This window comes from Myodes glareolus, chromosome 1, assembly GCF_982192425.1.
Source record: "Myodes glareolus chromosome 1, mMyoGla1.1, whole genome shotgun sequence".
In the NCBI taxonomy this organism is placed as follows: Eukaryota; Metazoa; Chordata; class Mammalia; order Rodentia; family Cricetidae; genus Myodes; species Myodes glareolus.
In genome coordinates, this window is record NC_142026.1 from 89,955,373 (window position 1) to 89,970,404 (window position 15,032).

The following is a 15,032-nucleotide window of genomic DNA, read 5'->3' on the forward strand; positions in this document are numbered from 1 at the left end:
AATAAAAAATATTTTAAATTAAAACTTTTTTTAATTCTAGATAAAATGTATTACAAAGTTAGCATGGAAGAGAGGGGCGATCACTTCAATTATTTTGTAACAACAATGTCCAAACAGTAGCACTGTATTTGCTTTTCTCAAACATCCCAGGGAGGATTTCCCACTGGAATATCAATTTAACCATTAGAGTGGGTACTCCAAAGACAAAGTACAAGTCAATTATAGTACCCTACAGCTCCTGGTGAGCGCTCAAGGACACATGGTAATTAAAAGAAACAACTCCTTCTACAGAGTAGCTTGGCCTGTACAATTGTACCTGCAACAGTAATCATCCTGGAAACCTGGACAGTACTTCTAATTTTCAGAGCACTGTATACCAAACACTTCATACGCTTGGTTTTTTCTCTTATAAAATTAGCATGTACACTGCCTACTTTGATGCTGGAGTTCTTTACCCAACCAATCAAATTACAGAAGTGTGAAGAAGGCACCCTAATTAGCACTTCAAATCTAAGGTTGTGATGACAATCTGCTTTTCAAAATGCTCCACTACGATCCTAAAAACTCTCTTTTGTATAGTCTGACAGTCCTTAGCGTCGGAGACTGTCTCTCCTAGTTACAGAATCCAGGGAAAAGGAATTTCTTCCAAGATGGGACCAAGGAGGCAACTGGCTTTAAATCCACCATTTGTATGCCAGAAGCAAGTTCCACCCATCCTGCTCTGGCCTGAAGAAGGCATCTTGATACATTATCAAGTTTGTCTTTTACTAATAAGACAATCCATAAATGCTTCCCAAGAGATTCCTATAGATTCCCTCAACTCCTAAGAATCCGTGGTTCAGGTCCGAGTCTGTGACTCAGTTTTCTGTTCTTGATGGTCTAGGTTCTAGATATACTACCAAAGCACGCAGTCATTTGACAGGAGGATACAATACTAAAGATTTCTTCTTGAAGAAGAAAAGGGGGGAATGGATGTGGTGGAGCACGCCTTTAATCACAGTACTTGAGAGGCAGAGGCAGGAGGATCTCTGAGTTCCAAGCCAGCCAAGAGTGCACAGAGAGACCTTGTCTTAAAGGGAGGTGGGGGAATACCCAAGATAGCCATGAGGCAGGAAAGCAGGAAAGGTAGGTACCAAAGAACACCAAACGCTTGTAGTATATAGTTAATCTCTCCGTCTTCAGACTGCTGAGTTCAAGACGTCAGGACGTGGAATCGGAAGCCGGTGAGCTATCAGGGTCAGGAAGTCCACAGGTAAGTCACCGGGATGCTGGCTGGGTTGACAGCGCCCAGGGAGTCAGACCCCAGGGGCCTGCCAGGGCCCAAGCGCGTAGCCACCAGACGGGCGGCGCCCCCGCGAGCATTCAAACAGCCGCCCCGGGAAGGCACTGCGCCGATTGGAAGTTCCACTACGACCGTCACCAGCACAGGGCCATAGCGGTAACTCTGTAGTCAAGCCCTCCCAGACCTCTGTGAGTCCTCCGGGACCAGACCTCTAAACTCCACCTCCAGGCGCGGTCTCCACCGGGTCCCGTCGCCCGCGGTAAGGAAGCAGCGGCGGCGAGTCGCGGCAGGACCGACGCCCCCGACGGGGCTGCGCTGTACGACTTCGAGGGGCACGACCGGCCAGCGGGGGGCGGCAGTACATGTGTCCCCCTAGTCGGCCCCGGGACGCCGTTTCCCGACCCACGCCGCCTCGCCCCGTGGGCTCCGACCCACCCAGCCCTCCGGATCGCCGCAGCGGCGGGGACCGGGCGAGCCCACTCCCCCGCCCGCGCTCTTACCCATCTTTCCGCCTCGCCTTGTAGACATGCCCGTAGGTGCCGCGTCCCACTTTGCACCCTTCGTACTCAAACAGATCCTCCACCCGCTCCCGCTCCGCCGCCAGCTTCGCCTTGAAATCATAATCCATTGTCTGCTTCCCCCATAGAGAAACCGGGACGCGGGGGCCGCCGCCACTCAGTCCCTCCGCCGCCGCCGCTCCACTTCTCCAACAGCCACCGCTCGGGCGCGCGCGCGCCGCCCGCCGCTCCGCGGTCTGCCTTCAGCAAGGGACTCCTTGGCGGCCGAGGCAGCCACCTCCTCCGCCTCCTCCTCCTCCGCGGCGGCGGCGGAGGCTCCCGCAGGCACCCACAGTCCCGCCTCCCCCCTTCATTTCCTTGTTTTGGAACCTGGTGGGCCGCGCCGCGGCTTTCTCGAACTCATTAACAAACCAAGCGGCCCGCCCCGAGGTCGCGGGGCATCCTGGGAAATATAGTTCAAGAGGCCTCGGGAGCTGCACCAGTTCCTCGGAGGCGAAGAATACAGTTCCCAGGGCTCCTCGGGCCGTTTCGGCCACGCCTCCACCAGGCAAGAACGCCTGCGCACAGCCGCCGCCCCACCCCCTCAGGTAGCCGGCGACTCTCTGTTCCTGTAAACTGTAGCGCGAAGTTACAGCGGGCTTTATGGAAGCCCGTGGGAGCTGTAGGGAGGGAAGCCTTTGCTCTGCTGGGAAGGAGACAGCCGGCTCCTACTTCCCTGGGCGAAGAAAGCCGGAAGCACCTCACGAGCGCCTTGCTCGGGAGCTCATTCCACGGCATCTAGAGCCGAGGGCTGAGGTTTAGACAGTTGTACTACACATTGTTTGTTTTCTTGGGCAATCGATCCTCCTGTTGCCCCGCCCCTTGCCGCGGCTTATTGGCAGAGGCTGAAGAATGACGTCCTCTGTGGTGCGTAGGTATCTCCGGCTTTGGCTTATTTCCCGCTCTTGATTGGTAATTGGCTGTGCTCGGTTCTTCCTGATAGGTTAATCTTTTTTCTTTACGATGCAAAAACCGTATTTCAAAACCTGAACATTCAGCGGTTTCCCAGCTCTTGCTAGGGGAACCGTGTAACTTCTCGGGGCCCACAGCCAATCATCTTTTTCTTGGCGCTCTAATCGGGTTTTATCCTAGCATATGCGGGTGCGGTAGTCGAGCTTTAACCATCTGTCTGAGAACAATTAAAGTGCCTGGAAGATTGGAAAATGCAGCGTTTGAAAAACAATCATTTTTGCTGGGTTGTAAAGCGTTTTTACAGTCTGTGCATAATAGTGAGGCTCACCGAAGAGGTTTAAGAAATTTATCTTAATCATGACATTGCTTCGTTGATGGTGTCTGGGGCTCAGGACACATCACCTCAAAAAGTGAACGTGCCACGCTAAAAATGTGTTCCTCTGCATGTTGATTATTTTTAAACTAAAAGAAATTGAGATCCATCCAACACACGAGTTTCGGCTCCCTTCCACTACCCAAAATAAAATATAAGGGAACATTTTTTGTAAAGAGAATGTTAAAGAGAAATTTCATAAAGTATCTGCATCAGGAAAGCAACTTAGCTATTCGTGGACAATATTATTGTTAGGGAGGCTATCTTTTTCCCTTCCCTCAGCTTACCTTAATTTGTCCCCACTACCTACTAAAACTTCAAATTCTTGTTCCTTTCTATGTGCCATAGCTTCAATGATCTGGCCTTGTAGTTTCATTCTGTGGGACTCCCGTGCATACATCTATAACTAACCTTGTTCTCTTAGACCAGGCTGAATGGCAAACACTTATAGACCTACCTGCTCTTGGCAGAGTCAAGGAGAATCTGTTGAACACAGGAGTTTGGAGCCAACCTAGGTAGTTCTTCTGCTAATCTTGTTCGTGTCAATTTAATTTGCAGACTAACCAAGCAATTTAGAAGGATAGTGAGGCTATTTTTCCTCCCCTATAATGGCATGCCTCCTATGTTATGTGCTCAGATGCAAATGTAAACATGGCTAGGGCTGGGATAGGATCCATATGTAACATCCAGTAGGAGAACAAAAGGAGGAATGTCCAATTCCACCTGAAGCAATGTGGAAAGTAAACTCTTAATTTTTAAAAAAGTACAGTACATTGCCTGTAGATTTTCAGAAACTCCTGTAAAACCAGTGTGGGGTTGCTCTTCCTACCACAGCCTTTTGCTAAGTTACTTCCTCAAATCTTGAAGGCCAAGATTTTATTCCAGTTAAGAATGAGAGTTACTGCTGGCAGTGGAGCTGCCTTGGTGTGCTGCTTGTCTGGCATGCACAAAGCCCTGGCTCTAGTCCCACACACCGCACAAGCTCAGGCATAAACATGCATTCATGGAACCCCAACAGTGGAGGTGGAAGCAGGAGGATCAGAAATTCAAGATCATCCTCGGCTACAAAGAGAGGGGAAGAGAAGGTAGTAGAGGAGAGGAAAGAACCAGAGTTCACTAGTATTGCAGACCCAGCTAACCGATGTGCATGCAAATTTTAAATGAACTCACAGGGCACACAGCACAATGGGAAACGGGCAAGATTCTTTCTAGGCCGGGTGAGTAGCCTTCATGAAGGAAAGAGTGTGAGATAAAATTTAAAGGATGGATAAAGCTTGAAGAACGAGCGAGAGAGCAGGGAGCAGCTGCTATCACTCAGCACGGCCTGTGCACTGTCACCACATGCCACGAGGAAGCAGCCAGTTTGAACCCGAGATTAAGCTGAAGAAAAGGAATGGATAAGACAAGACAAATAAGCAGAGGCCAAATTATGAGTCTTTATGCTCAGTGACTTAGGCTGTATTGTTCTATAAGTAAGAAGAAGTCATTAAAGATTTGTCAGTCTGTTTCAGGGATACATTATATAAGCCAGACTGGCTTCAAACTCAGGAACCTCCTGTCTTGGCCTCAGAAGGATTGTGATTACAAGTATGTACTACATATACTTACCAAAGACTTTTGAGCTAAGGAGAAGTATAATCAGTTTGTTTACTTTTTAAAATGCTTCTGACAATATTGTTGAGGAAAGATTAAAGGGATATACCAGTGAAGGGGCTATCGCATTAGTGCTGGTAAGAACATGAACTGTGGAACCGCAGTGTTCAGTGTAAGGAAAGGACACATGCTGAGCATTGTTTAGGGATCAAATTCAACAGAACTTGGGGGTTAATTCAATGTGAAGTTTATGGAGAGGGAAGACTCCCTCGTAACTTTAAGGTTTAGAACTTCAGCAATATGGTGGAAACTTTGACCAACTCGGAAATGCAGGATTACAAGCAGCATTTGAGAGAAAGTAGATGAATTTGGTCAGGACATACTGACTTTGAAATGCTGACAACGTATAAAAATTAAAATAACTAGAGAAACTTTTACTTTATGATTTAAAAAATTGGTCTAAATATATAGATTTAGAAATCATACAATGTGTTTTGATGTTCTTATGTCCTAGTATCATGGATCAAACCTAGGACCTTGTACATTTTGGGCAAACATTCTACCACTGAGCTTCATGTCTAACCCCCAAAAATACTTTTTTCTTTCTCTCTGGCTGTCCTGGAACTCACTGTGTCAACAAGGCTGGCCACACACTCACAGAGATCTACCTGCCTCTGCCTCCCAAGTGCTGGAATTAAAGGAGTGTGCCACCATGGCCAAGTCCAAGAATATTTCTGATTGATTACTGTGATGACTCATTTCAGTTGTCAATGTGATTGGACTATGAAATACTTTGGGCATTAATATAGCACTTATTTGGGTGTTTCTCTGGAGGTATTCAGAAAGAGGACTGCCTGAGTGAGGAAACCCACACTGATGGGCAGCAGGCACCATCCATGGGCTGGGATCCCAGACTAAATGAGGGGAGGGGCATCCTAATACTTAGATTCATCTCTGTCCCCGTGCATCTCTCTCTGCTTCCTTACTGCAGACACAATGTGACCAGCACCTCACATGCCTGTGGCCATGCCTATCCCACCAAGACAAGTTTGATCCCCTCAAACTGTTAGCCAAAATAACTCCTTCCATCCTGTGGTAGTTTGAAAGAAAATGGCCCCCAAAGGGAGTGGCAATACTAGGGGGTGTGGCCTTGCTGGAGGAAGTGTGTCACTGTGGAGGTGGACTTTGAGGTCTCCTATATGCTCAAGCTAAGCCCAACGAGACAGACCACTTTCTGTTGCCTGTGAGTCAAGATGTATGAACACTCAGCTACCACTCGAGCACCACGTCTGCCCACATGCTGCCTCGCTTCCCACCATGGTGATGGACCAAATCTCTGAAGTATAAGTAAGCCACTACAGCTAAATGCTTTCCTTTATAAGAGTTGTCATGGTGACTCTTCATAATAGAAACGCTAACGAAGATACTTCCTGACCTTGCTTTCATCAGGATTTTTGTCATAGCAATGCAAAAAATGAACCCATACAGCTGTTCTTTGTAAATATTGGGGTTTGTACCCATTTTATCCTTAACTAAAAACATCCCTAAAAGATATGTTCCCTTTATTCCTGTTTTTCATATGAACTAAAATATTAAATTGTAGATTCAGATATAAATGAGTATTTATTTTAGAATAAATAGAAATTTTTTTAAACTAGAGTATAGCACGAATAATAAAAACCCAGAGACAGATATTGGGGTTCAAACTGAAGATCAGAAAAGCAAAACAGTCATGCCACTAGAAAAATCTTACCTCTATCAAGGCTGGGACATTGCAGACTAAGCCCTGAGCATCTGTCTCCTCCCATTTTATATTCCCCTTCAGTGTAAGGATTAAAAGTGTGTGACCCACCACCACCTGGGTCTGTTTCTGCATTGATCTTGTGTAGCCCAGGGTGATCTTGAATTCACAGATATCCATCTGCCTCTGTCTCCCAAATTCTGAGATTAATGGTGTGTGACTCCCCTGCCTGGCCTCTATAGTGGCTTAGTTTTACCTTCTGATCTTCAGGCAAGAAAAAGGGGGATATGCTGTGGGATAATGCTTTTGTACACTGTATTTTGTCACTTGTATTTAATAAAATGCTGATTAGCCAGTAACCAGGCAGGAAGTATAGGCAGGGTGACCAGCTTAAGAGAATTCTGGGAAAAGGAAAGGCAGAGCATCAGTCACCAACCAAATGCAGAGGAAGAAAGATAAGAAAGCCTTACTAAGGTCCCAAACCATGTGGCTAAACATAGACAAGAAGTATAGGTTAATTTAAGTTGTAAGAGCTAATTAGTAATAAGCCTGATCTAATAGGCCAAACAGTTTATAATTAATATAGGCCTCTGTGTGTTTCTTTGGGATTGAACAGCTGCGGTACTGGGTGGAACAGAAACTTCTGTCTATAAAGGAGATAGAGTTTCATGACAGAATGCTTACTTAGCATACTTGAGGCCCTGGATTCCATCCTGTCCATTAAAAAAATGTCTGAGCATGGTGATAAAGCCTTTTAGTTACAGCGCTTGGGGGGCAGGAGCTGGTGTATCTGTGAATCCCTGGTGTGGGACACTGTATTCTGTCAATTATGTTTTGAATAAATGCTGATTGGTCAGTAGCCAGGCAGGAAGTAGAGGCGGGGCAACCAGATAGGAAGTAGAGGCGGGACAAGGAGAACAAGAGTATTCTGGGACGAAGGAAGCTCTTCCTGCAGTCCTGTCCAGACACCTAAGAAGCAGGATGTGACCTACTCCACTGAAAACAGTACTGAGCCATGTGACTAACATATAACAGAATAATGGGTTAGTATAAGTTATAAGAGCTAATTCGAAGCCTGAGCTAATGGGCCAATCAGTTTATCATTAATATAGACTTCTGTGTAATTTCTTTGGAGCTTGTCAGCTGTGGGAACTGGGCAGGACAGAAACTCCAACAAGCAGGCCCTACATGTTACAAGTCCCAGGCCATGCTGATCTTTATAGTGAATCTAGTGAAATCCTATCTTTAAGGAAATAATTTTTTGCCAGGTGGTGGTGGCACACACCTTTAATCCCAGCACTCAGGAGGCAGAGGCAGGTAGATCTCTGAGTTTGAGGTCAGCCTGCTTAACAAAGTGAGTTCCAGAATAGCCAGGCTGATTACAGAGAACCACTATCTTGAAAAAATAATTTTCTTGTTTTTTGTTTTTTTTAAAAAAAACAGGGTTTCTCTATAGCTTTGGAGTCTGTCCTGGAACTAGCTCTTGTAGACCAGGCTGGCCTTGAACTCATGGAGATCCTCCTGCTTCTGCCTCCTGAGTGCTGGGATTAAAGGCATGTGCTACCACTGCCCTGCCTATAATAATAATAATTTTTAAATGGACCAGCAAGATGACTCAGTCATGTAAAGGCTCTTGTCACCAAGCCTGACAACCTGAGTTCAATCCCCACCCAAAAACCACACAGTGGAAAGAGAGAACCAAAACCGACTCCCACAAGTTGTCCTCTGATGTCCTCTTATAAAGTCAAATATACACACACAAGTTAAGTAGTTTATTTAATGAAATTTTCTCTCTAGCCTCCACACACAAGCTTGCACTCATGCACACATGGACACACACTCGTGCACTTATGCTCTCTCTCTCTCTCTCTCTCTCTCTCTCTCTGTCTCTCTCTCTCTCTCTCTCTCTCTCTCTCTCTCTCTCACACACACACACAGTTTAGCAGTGCAGGCCAGGCATTTATTCTGAATTCTACTCCATATGGTGTGTGAACTGACAGCTTCCCAGATACTCTTCTAGACACAAGTATATAATCCCTGAAGTTGTTACTGAGACTGTCAGCCTTCAGGAATTACCTGTGTTCATGCCTTGCTCCTACAGCATGTAGGAAATGAGTGACAGAGTGAGTCCCAGGACAGCTGGGATGGTTACGGAGAAACCCTGTCTTGAAAAAAAAAATAACAATAGTTACTGTTGTTGTTGTTGTTGTTATTATGGTAAAAAAAAACATTCTGGTAAATGCAGAAGCCATGGGCTGGTGAGATGCCTCAACCTGTAAAGACACTTGCTGGCAAACCTGACAACTTGAGTTCAATCCCTAGGACCCACACAGTAGAAGGAGAGAGCTGAATCCCACAAATCTGCCAAGTAATGTGCAGTGGCATGGCACATGTGTGTACATGCACACACAAACACACACACACATAAATAAATGTGAAAAAAATTAAGCCCAGACCTCCAGCCCTCTCTCCTCACTTAGGGGAAATTGATGAGCCATCCTATTTCCAGGACTCGCTGTGGGTTAAGATCCCTAGGGCCATAATTAAGGCATCGCAGACCAATTCTCACCTTGTTTTCTCTTTACCTTTCCATAGATGTTCCAAAGCTCTTTCTACCAAACCAACTATATGTTCATCACCATTCAGGACTCTAGAGGCCACCTTGCAGTACTATTCTGTCTTGAAAGGTGACATAATGCGGGTTATTGTTTGTCAGTTTTGTTTTTGAGTACTATGGTGTGAAAAGGGAAGACCCAGAAACAGCAGAAATATTCGTCGACCCTGTGTGCAATGCCCAGCACTGATGACATTTCCATCTCAGTATTATTATGTAGTCTTAAAAAGTGTTTATTAGATCTCTCTCTCTCTCTCTCTTTCTCTCTCTCTCTCTCTCTCTGTGTGTGTGTGTGTGTGTGTGTGTGTGTGTGTTCAGAGACAGTTACATGCCAAACATCAGCTGAGGGAAAGGACTTATCCTAAATATGGGTGGCACTGACAGACTGGGAGCCTGGAGGGGCAAAGATGGGAGAAAGAAGTCAGCACAAGTTTCCCTCTTCCTGGAGGGTGCACCTACTGCTGCCCTCACCATGGACTTGAGACTCCAGCTTTTCCACCTTCCAAAATGGACTCGCCGGCATCCTCCAGAGAGCTCCCAAGGCCTTCAGCCTCACACTAGGACTGCATTATTGGTCCCACTTGTTCTGAGGTTACTACTTTCTTGAACTACATTGCTACTGCTTGACCAGCATGCATCCAGCCACGATTACACTATTCAGCCTCCAATCATATAAGGTAACTTATTAAATCATATATCTGTGTGTATTTTATGCATACACACACACACATATTCTATACATGTAGGGAACTATAAAACATGTTAGTGCCAAAAGTAACTTTAAAGAAATAGATTTGTAGGAATGAATTTTCTTAGTTGACTTTATAACTTCTGGAATTGGTACTCCAATTTGATTATACCCAGAGCTGCTAAAGACTCTTGTTATAATAGTATAGAACGCACTGATAATCTATGACCTTACAGCTATCTTTGTTCAGAGTTTAAGTATGCCATAAGGAAATGTATTCGGGAGTCAGGTTGACAAGGAGAGGACTTATGAGGTTAATCTTGTTTAACTTGATTGGATTGAGAGGTGTCTAAGAGATTACTAAAACACACTTCTGTCTCGGCCTGTAAAGGGCATTTGCAAAGGTGATTAACATGAAATAGCAACTGAGAGAGGCTCACCCTGAATGTGGACAGCAGCATCCTGTAGTCCAGACATCGCAACAGAATGAAGGTAGAAGGAGGAAGCCAAGCAGTGAAGCCCCTCTTTTCCTGAGCAGAGTACCTACTATGGCTGCTGTTGCCCACGGACCTAAAAGTGCAGCTTCCTTTGCCTTTCAGCATGGACTCACATGAGTAACTTTCCAGGAAGGTTCCAGACCATCAGCCTTGGATACACAAGTCTTGTAACAAGATTTTTCCTGGAAAGATAAAACATACAACACGTGCGCACATGTGAGCACACACACGCGTGCGCGCGCGCGCACACACACACACACACAACTGTCTACTCACCCTAGATAGGGAGCCCATGATAGACCAAAGTATGTCCAGTTTGGTGAACCAATGAGTCTTGTTGGAGTTACTTACAGAAATATGGGTAAGAAGCAGAAATAAGTCAAAGACAGCTGCATCATCAAATTCCACCCCAACACAGATGACAGCTCACAAAAACTGAAAACCTGGAGCACATTGCAGAGCCTGCAGGCAGCTCAAGAGGTTGAATTGTGTCCTTTCCAGGTGCCTCAGTTGGTTTGCCCCTCTTTCAAGCAGCTGGTCTCCTCTCATAGGTAGGAAGGTAGGTAGGTAGGTAGGTCGTTAGGTAGGTAGGTAGGTAGGTGTGTGTCTTGGTCTTAAAAGGACTGTTTTATTGCTTACTCTATCAGGGAGCGTCATAGTGAATCGGGTCAGTTTCAGGAACTTCCTGCAGTGTTTTGAGTTGTTTACCCTCCTGTCTAAGGAGCTTCCCTGCAGAGATAGAATGTTTCAATGTGGGAGGAAACTGTTACACAACAAGGACACTTTGAGACATACATACTAGGGTCTCAAGTAGGGTGTGGAGGTCAGCTCTGCTTCTAGAGCCAGCCTCACAGTAAGATCAAAGAGCATGTAACAATTTACCAATGCAATATACATTACACGTCCACAAGTATGCACAAACACATATGTGCATACACACTATGCATAAAACACATAGTGATTATGAAGAAGGGCATGCACTATACATACCACACACATACACAGATTTTTAAGAAACAGGCCTGGCTGAGGGAGGGCTGCTTAACCTTTGCTCCTAAATACAGGTTTCATTCATGCCTATGTCAGCTTTCTGGAATTGCCACAGTAAACTACCTCCAACTCAATAGCTTCAGCTACAGGAATCAATTGCTTCACAGGCCTAGAGGCCAGAAACCTGAAATCACCTTGTCTGAAGGGTTGTGTTCTAACTGAAGCCCATAGTGGAGGAGAATCCTTGGGCTTCCAACTTCTGGGGATTGTCTTCACTCTGCTTTAGAGCAAGTTAACTCCTGTGTCCACCTCATCCTCACACAGCACCTTCACTGTGTCTGTTCACAGGTTAAGTCATGTGCCCCACCTCATCCTCACACAACATCTTCACTGTGTCTATGGACTGAATTCTCATTCTTACAGGATATCAGCTGTATTAAATTTAGGGTCCACTCTAAGTTGAAGGGATCTAGTAGGCCCAAGCATGGCAAACATGGCTCTGGAAGATCTTACCCATCCTCCTTCCCTCCTCCTCAATAAACTGTTAGATTATGCTCTAAAACTACCCACCAAGTTCTATTTCCTTATTTGGCCACTTCCTGTTGAGGATGACCACCAACATCCAGCTATCAAAGTATTAAAGTCTAGCAATCAAAAGTCCCCTTTTGGCTGCCCTAATTAACTTGCCCAATCAAAATTGAACACTTCATCCTAACTTGGGGTTTCCCCTTTTCCATTTTATAATCTGCCATTTGCCCGTGGGTCACGTTGGTCTCCTCTCTATCCAGAGGAAGTCCATTATCCCTCTAGGACTGTTACCCTTTCCCCTCTCCTTGTTCCCTTCCCCTTCTCCCTCATTCTCTGTCTCCTGTCTTTGTCTCTTATTCCCTGCCCTTTCCCTCTGGGACAAAGAGATCACCTTTGTGCTAAGAACTTGATTTTGGTGAGTGAGTCCTGTGCCAGTTCTGGTCCTTTCAACTACAACCTTGCTTTAATTTGAACACATTTATAAGAACCTTCTTTTCAAATAAGGTTACATGTTCAGATGGAGTCACTTCTGAGTTCTACCACATCTTAGAGGAGGAGATTAGGGCCAATGCTCCTCTGAATGTTCCATATAGTAGAATGGGAGAGAGCACTGCCCAGTTTGTTCTATAAGGCCAGCGACAGCAATGCCAGATAGGGATGTAAGAGAAAAAAGAAAACTGTAGATCAGGGATAGAGTGATGGCTCGGTGGTTAAGAGCTCTAGTTGTTCTCAAAGAGGACCAAGGTTCAGTTCCCAGTTGTGGCTTATAACTTCAGGGGTCCAGTGCCCTCTCAGAAGGCAGACATGCATGGTACACATGCATCCAGGCAAAACACTCATATACATAAAATAAAATAAATCTAAAACATAGCAACAGCAAAACCATAGAACAGTTTCTCTGAAGAACATAGTTAAAAAAATTCTCAATAAAATACTTGCAAATTGAATTCAACAGTACACTGACAAGTTCACACACATGATCATGATGATTTTATTTCAGTGACATAAGGATGGTTCGGCACACACACATCCAGACAAAAATCACATGTTTTATCACAGGAACAGAAAAGTGATTAAGGTGATACGCAAATCTGATTTTGTAGAATTTGCATTTGAGGACTGGAGAGATGACTCAGTTAAAAACACATACTGCTCTTGCAGAGGACCCAAGTTTGATTCCAGGCACCCACATCAGGTCCTTCATAACCACCTATAACTCCAGGTTCAGGCATCCAACACTGTCTTGTGGCCTCTGCAGATACTTACACCTGTTGGGAGGCCTTGCTGGTCAGAGGTTGCAGTCTATCATGGCCTGATAGCTTTCCCCAAGCTCCACGACATAAGGGACTCCCTCCCCAGTGAGACTTCCAGCTCTCTCCCTGCCCTTATCTGGAGAATCCCTCTAGGTCCAGAGTATTGACCTTATCTAAACTGTCTCTAAACCTGGATGCCTAATTTATCTTTAGCGTGACTCTTGGCATAGTTCCCTGCTAGAAGCCTTTCCCCTGTTGCACACGTGGTAACTAAGACTTGGACTAGGAGCTTTGCTGTAGGACCCTATGTACCCACCTATACATACCCATACACAGACACACAGAAATATACAGCATTAAAAACAAAAAACAAGGTGGGCGTGGTGGCACACACCTTTAATCTCAGCACTCAGTAGACGGAGGCAGGCAGATCTCTGAATCTGAGGCCAGCCTGATTTACAGAGCTAGTTCTAGGACAGTCAGGGCTACACAGAAAAATGTTGCCTCAATAAATATAGATTATTTTAAATTATTTTCTTTTGCAGAAAGATCAAAAGACCTCTTTCCCCTCAAATATACAATAAACACAATAAACACTTCAAAATATTAGCACAGTAAATTGATCAATCCCTGTACCGAGGTTTTGGTTACTTCAGAAAACCGGAATTGTTTGTTAAATCTCTTCAAAATGACAGCAGCATGCCTACATAGGAACCTTACTTGTCTATGACTTAATGTTCCCAGGAAAACAGAGAAAAGGCTCCCAAGTCTGGTCTTGCTGGTCGTCTTAGCATTCCACGAGTCTTCTCCCCAGTTCTGAACTTTTTAGCTCCAAATTAGCAGGAACCGTTCCCTGCTGCTGGTTTGCTGTCCCACTCCATGGTTTAAACAAACACATCCCTCCGAGATAATGACCCCCACAGGTAACAAGTCATAATCGCACGCCTGCGCAGAATGTGAAAGGTCCGCTCTAAAAATGAAAGCGCTGTGCTCAGTTGGCCCAGGCAGAGAACCCACGTTGAAAGAAACCTACCTTGGCAGCTTGGTTCAAGTGAAAGGGGAAGGCGTGCCTGCCCAGCCTCCAGCGGACCAGTCCTGAGGGGAAATGAGCTGTCAATCTTTCAAGTCGGGCTCACTGTGTGTGTGAACGGAAGGGGAAAGCAGACTCAGGGCGGTCTCTTCATTCTTACATGCTTGCTCATCACATTTATAAGCCACGTAGAAGTCAGCTTTAAACAGAGAAATAAGATTTCTTCCATAACTGTCATATGTATTTCAGGGAAATGTTCTGAGTTTGGGCTTTCATTTTTTTACCGCATTTGTTTCCTGAATCAGCATCTGTCTTAAACCAGGCTAGTCCTGAACCTCTTACGGAGCTGAGCAGGATCTTGTAATCCTGTTCCTCCCGACTCGCCTAACAAGTGTTGGAATTACAGGCCTGTGGCACCGCACCCAGCTGCAGAAACTGGCATTTTCTCTGTGCGTCACAGGGAAGGAGGCTAATGACTGCCTGTACAGTGAGGTGCAACTGCATTAATACATGTTGAAATGCTGAGGCTGCTAGTGCATATGTCAACAAATTAAAAATTTCTTCATTACGAGACTGGTCCTATTCTACAGCGTTTCCTGCAGTGACATGAACCAACTTCTCCTCACCCCAGATAAGGCACTGATGTGACGCCAAGCCTACCAAAGTCCAATTCAGCATGCTAAAAAGTTTATTGAGGTTACTTACAGGAACATGGGTGACTCAAAGGCAGCTGCATCTCCAAAAGATTATCCCCAGCCTGGGTGCTGACTCACAAAAACTTCAACCCTGAAGCTCTCTGAATATGCAAGCAGTTCAGCAGATCTGGGTGTCTTATCTCTCCAGCAGTTGTTGCTGCTTATATAAGCTTGGGGAGGAAGGGGCCTTATGAATCTGATAAGTTCAGGGATTTCCTGAGACCTGTGAGCTGTTCACATCCTGAATCTTAATGAACCTGTTGAACCAGGAGGAAATTG

At 45.3% G+C, this 15,032-nt stretch overlaps 1 protein-coding gene across 2 annotated transcripts in view; it reads right to left on the minus strand.

The window, feature by feature from the left end:
* Cdk19 (cyclin dependent kinase 19) overlaps positions 1-2,138 on the minus strand; it is a 154,400-nt gene extending 152,262 nt beyond the window's left edge. Inside the window, exon 1 of one of the 2 annotated variants that reach the window (XM_048424946.3) lies at positions 1,783-2,138. In XM_048424946.3, the coding sequence (XP_048280903.1) occupies positions 1,783-1,910 (128 nt within the window). In that variant the 5' untranslated portion in view covers positions 1,911-2,138. The remainder of the gene's footprint in view (positions 1-1,782) is intronic. The other variant, XM_048424950.3, reaches the window with a different exon arrangement.
* Positions 2,139-15,032: the final 12,894 nt, after the last annotated feature.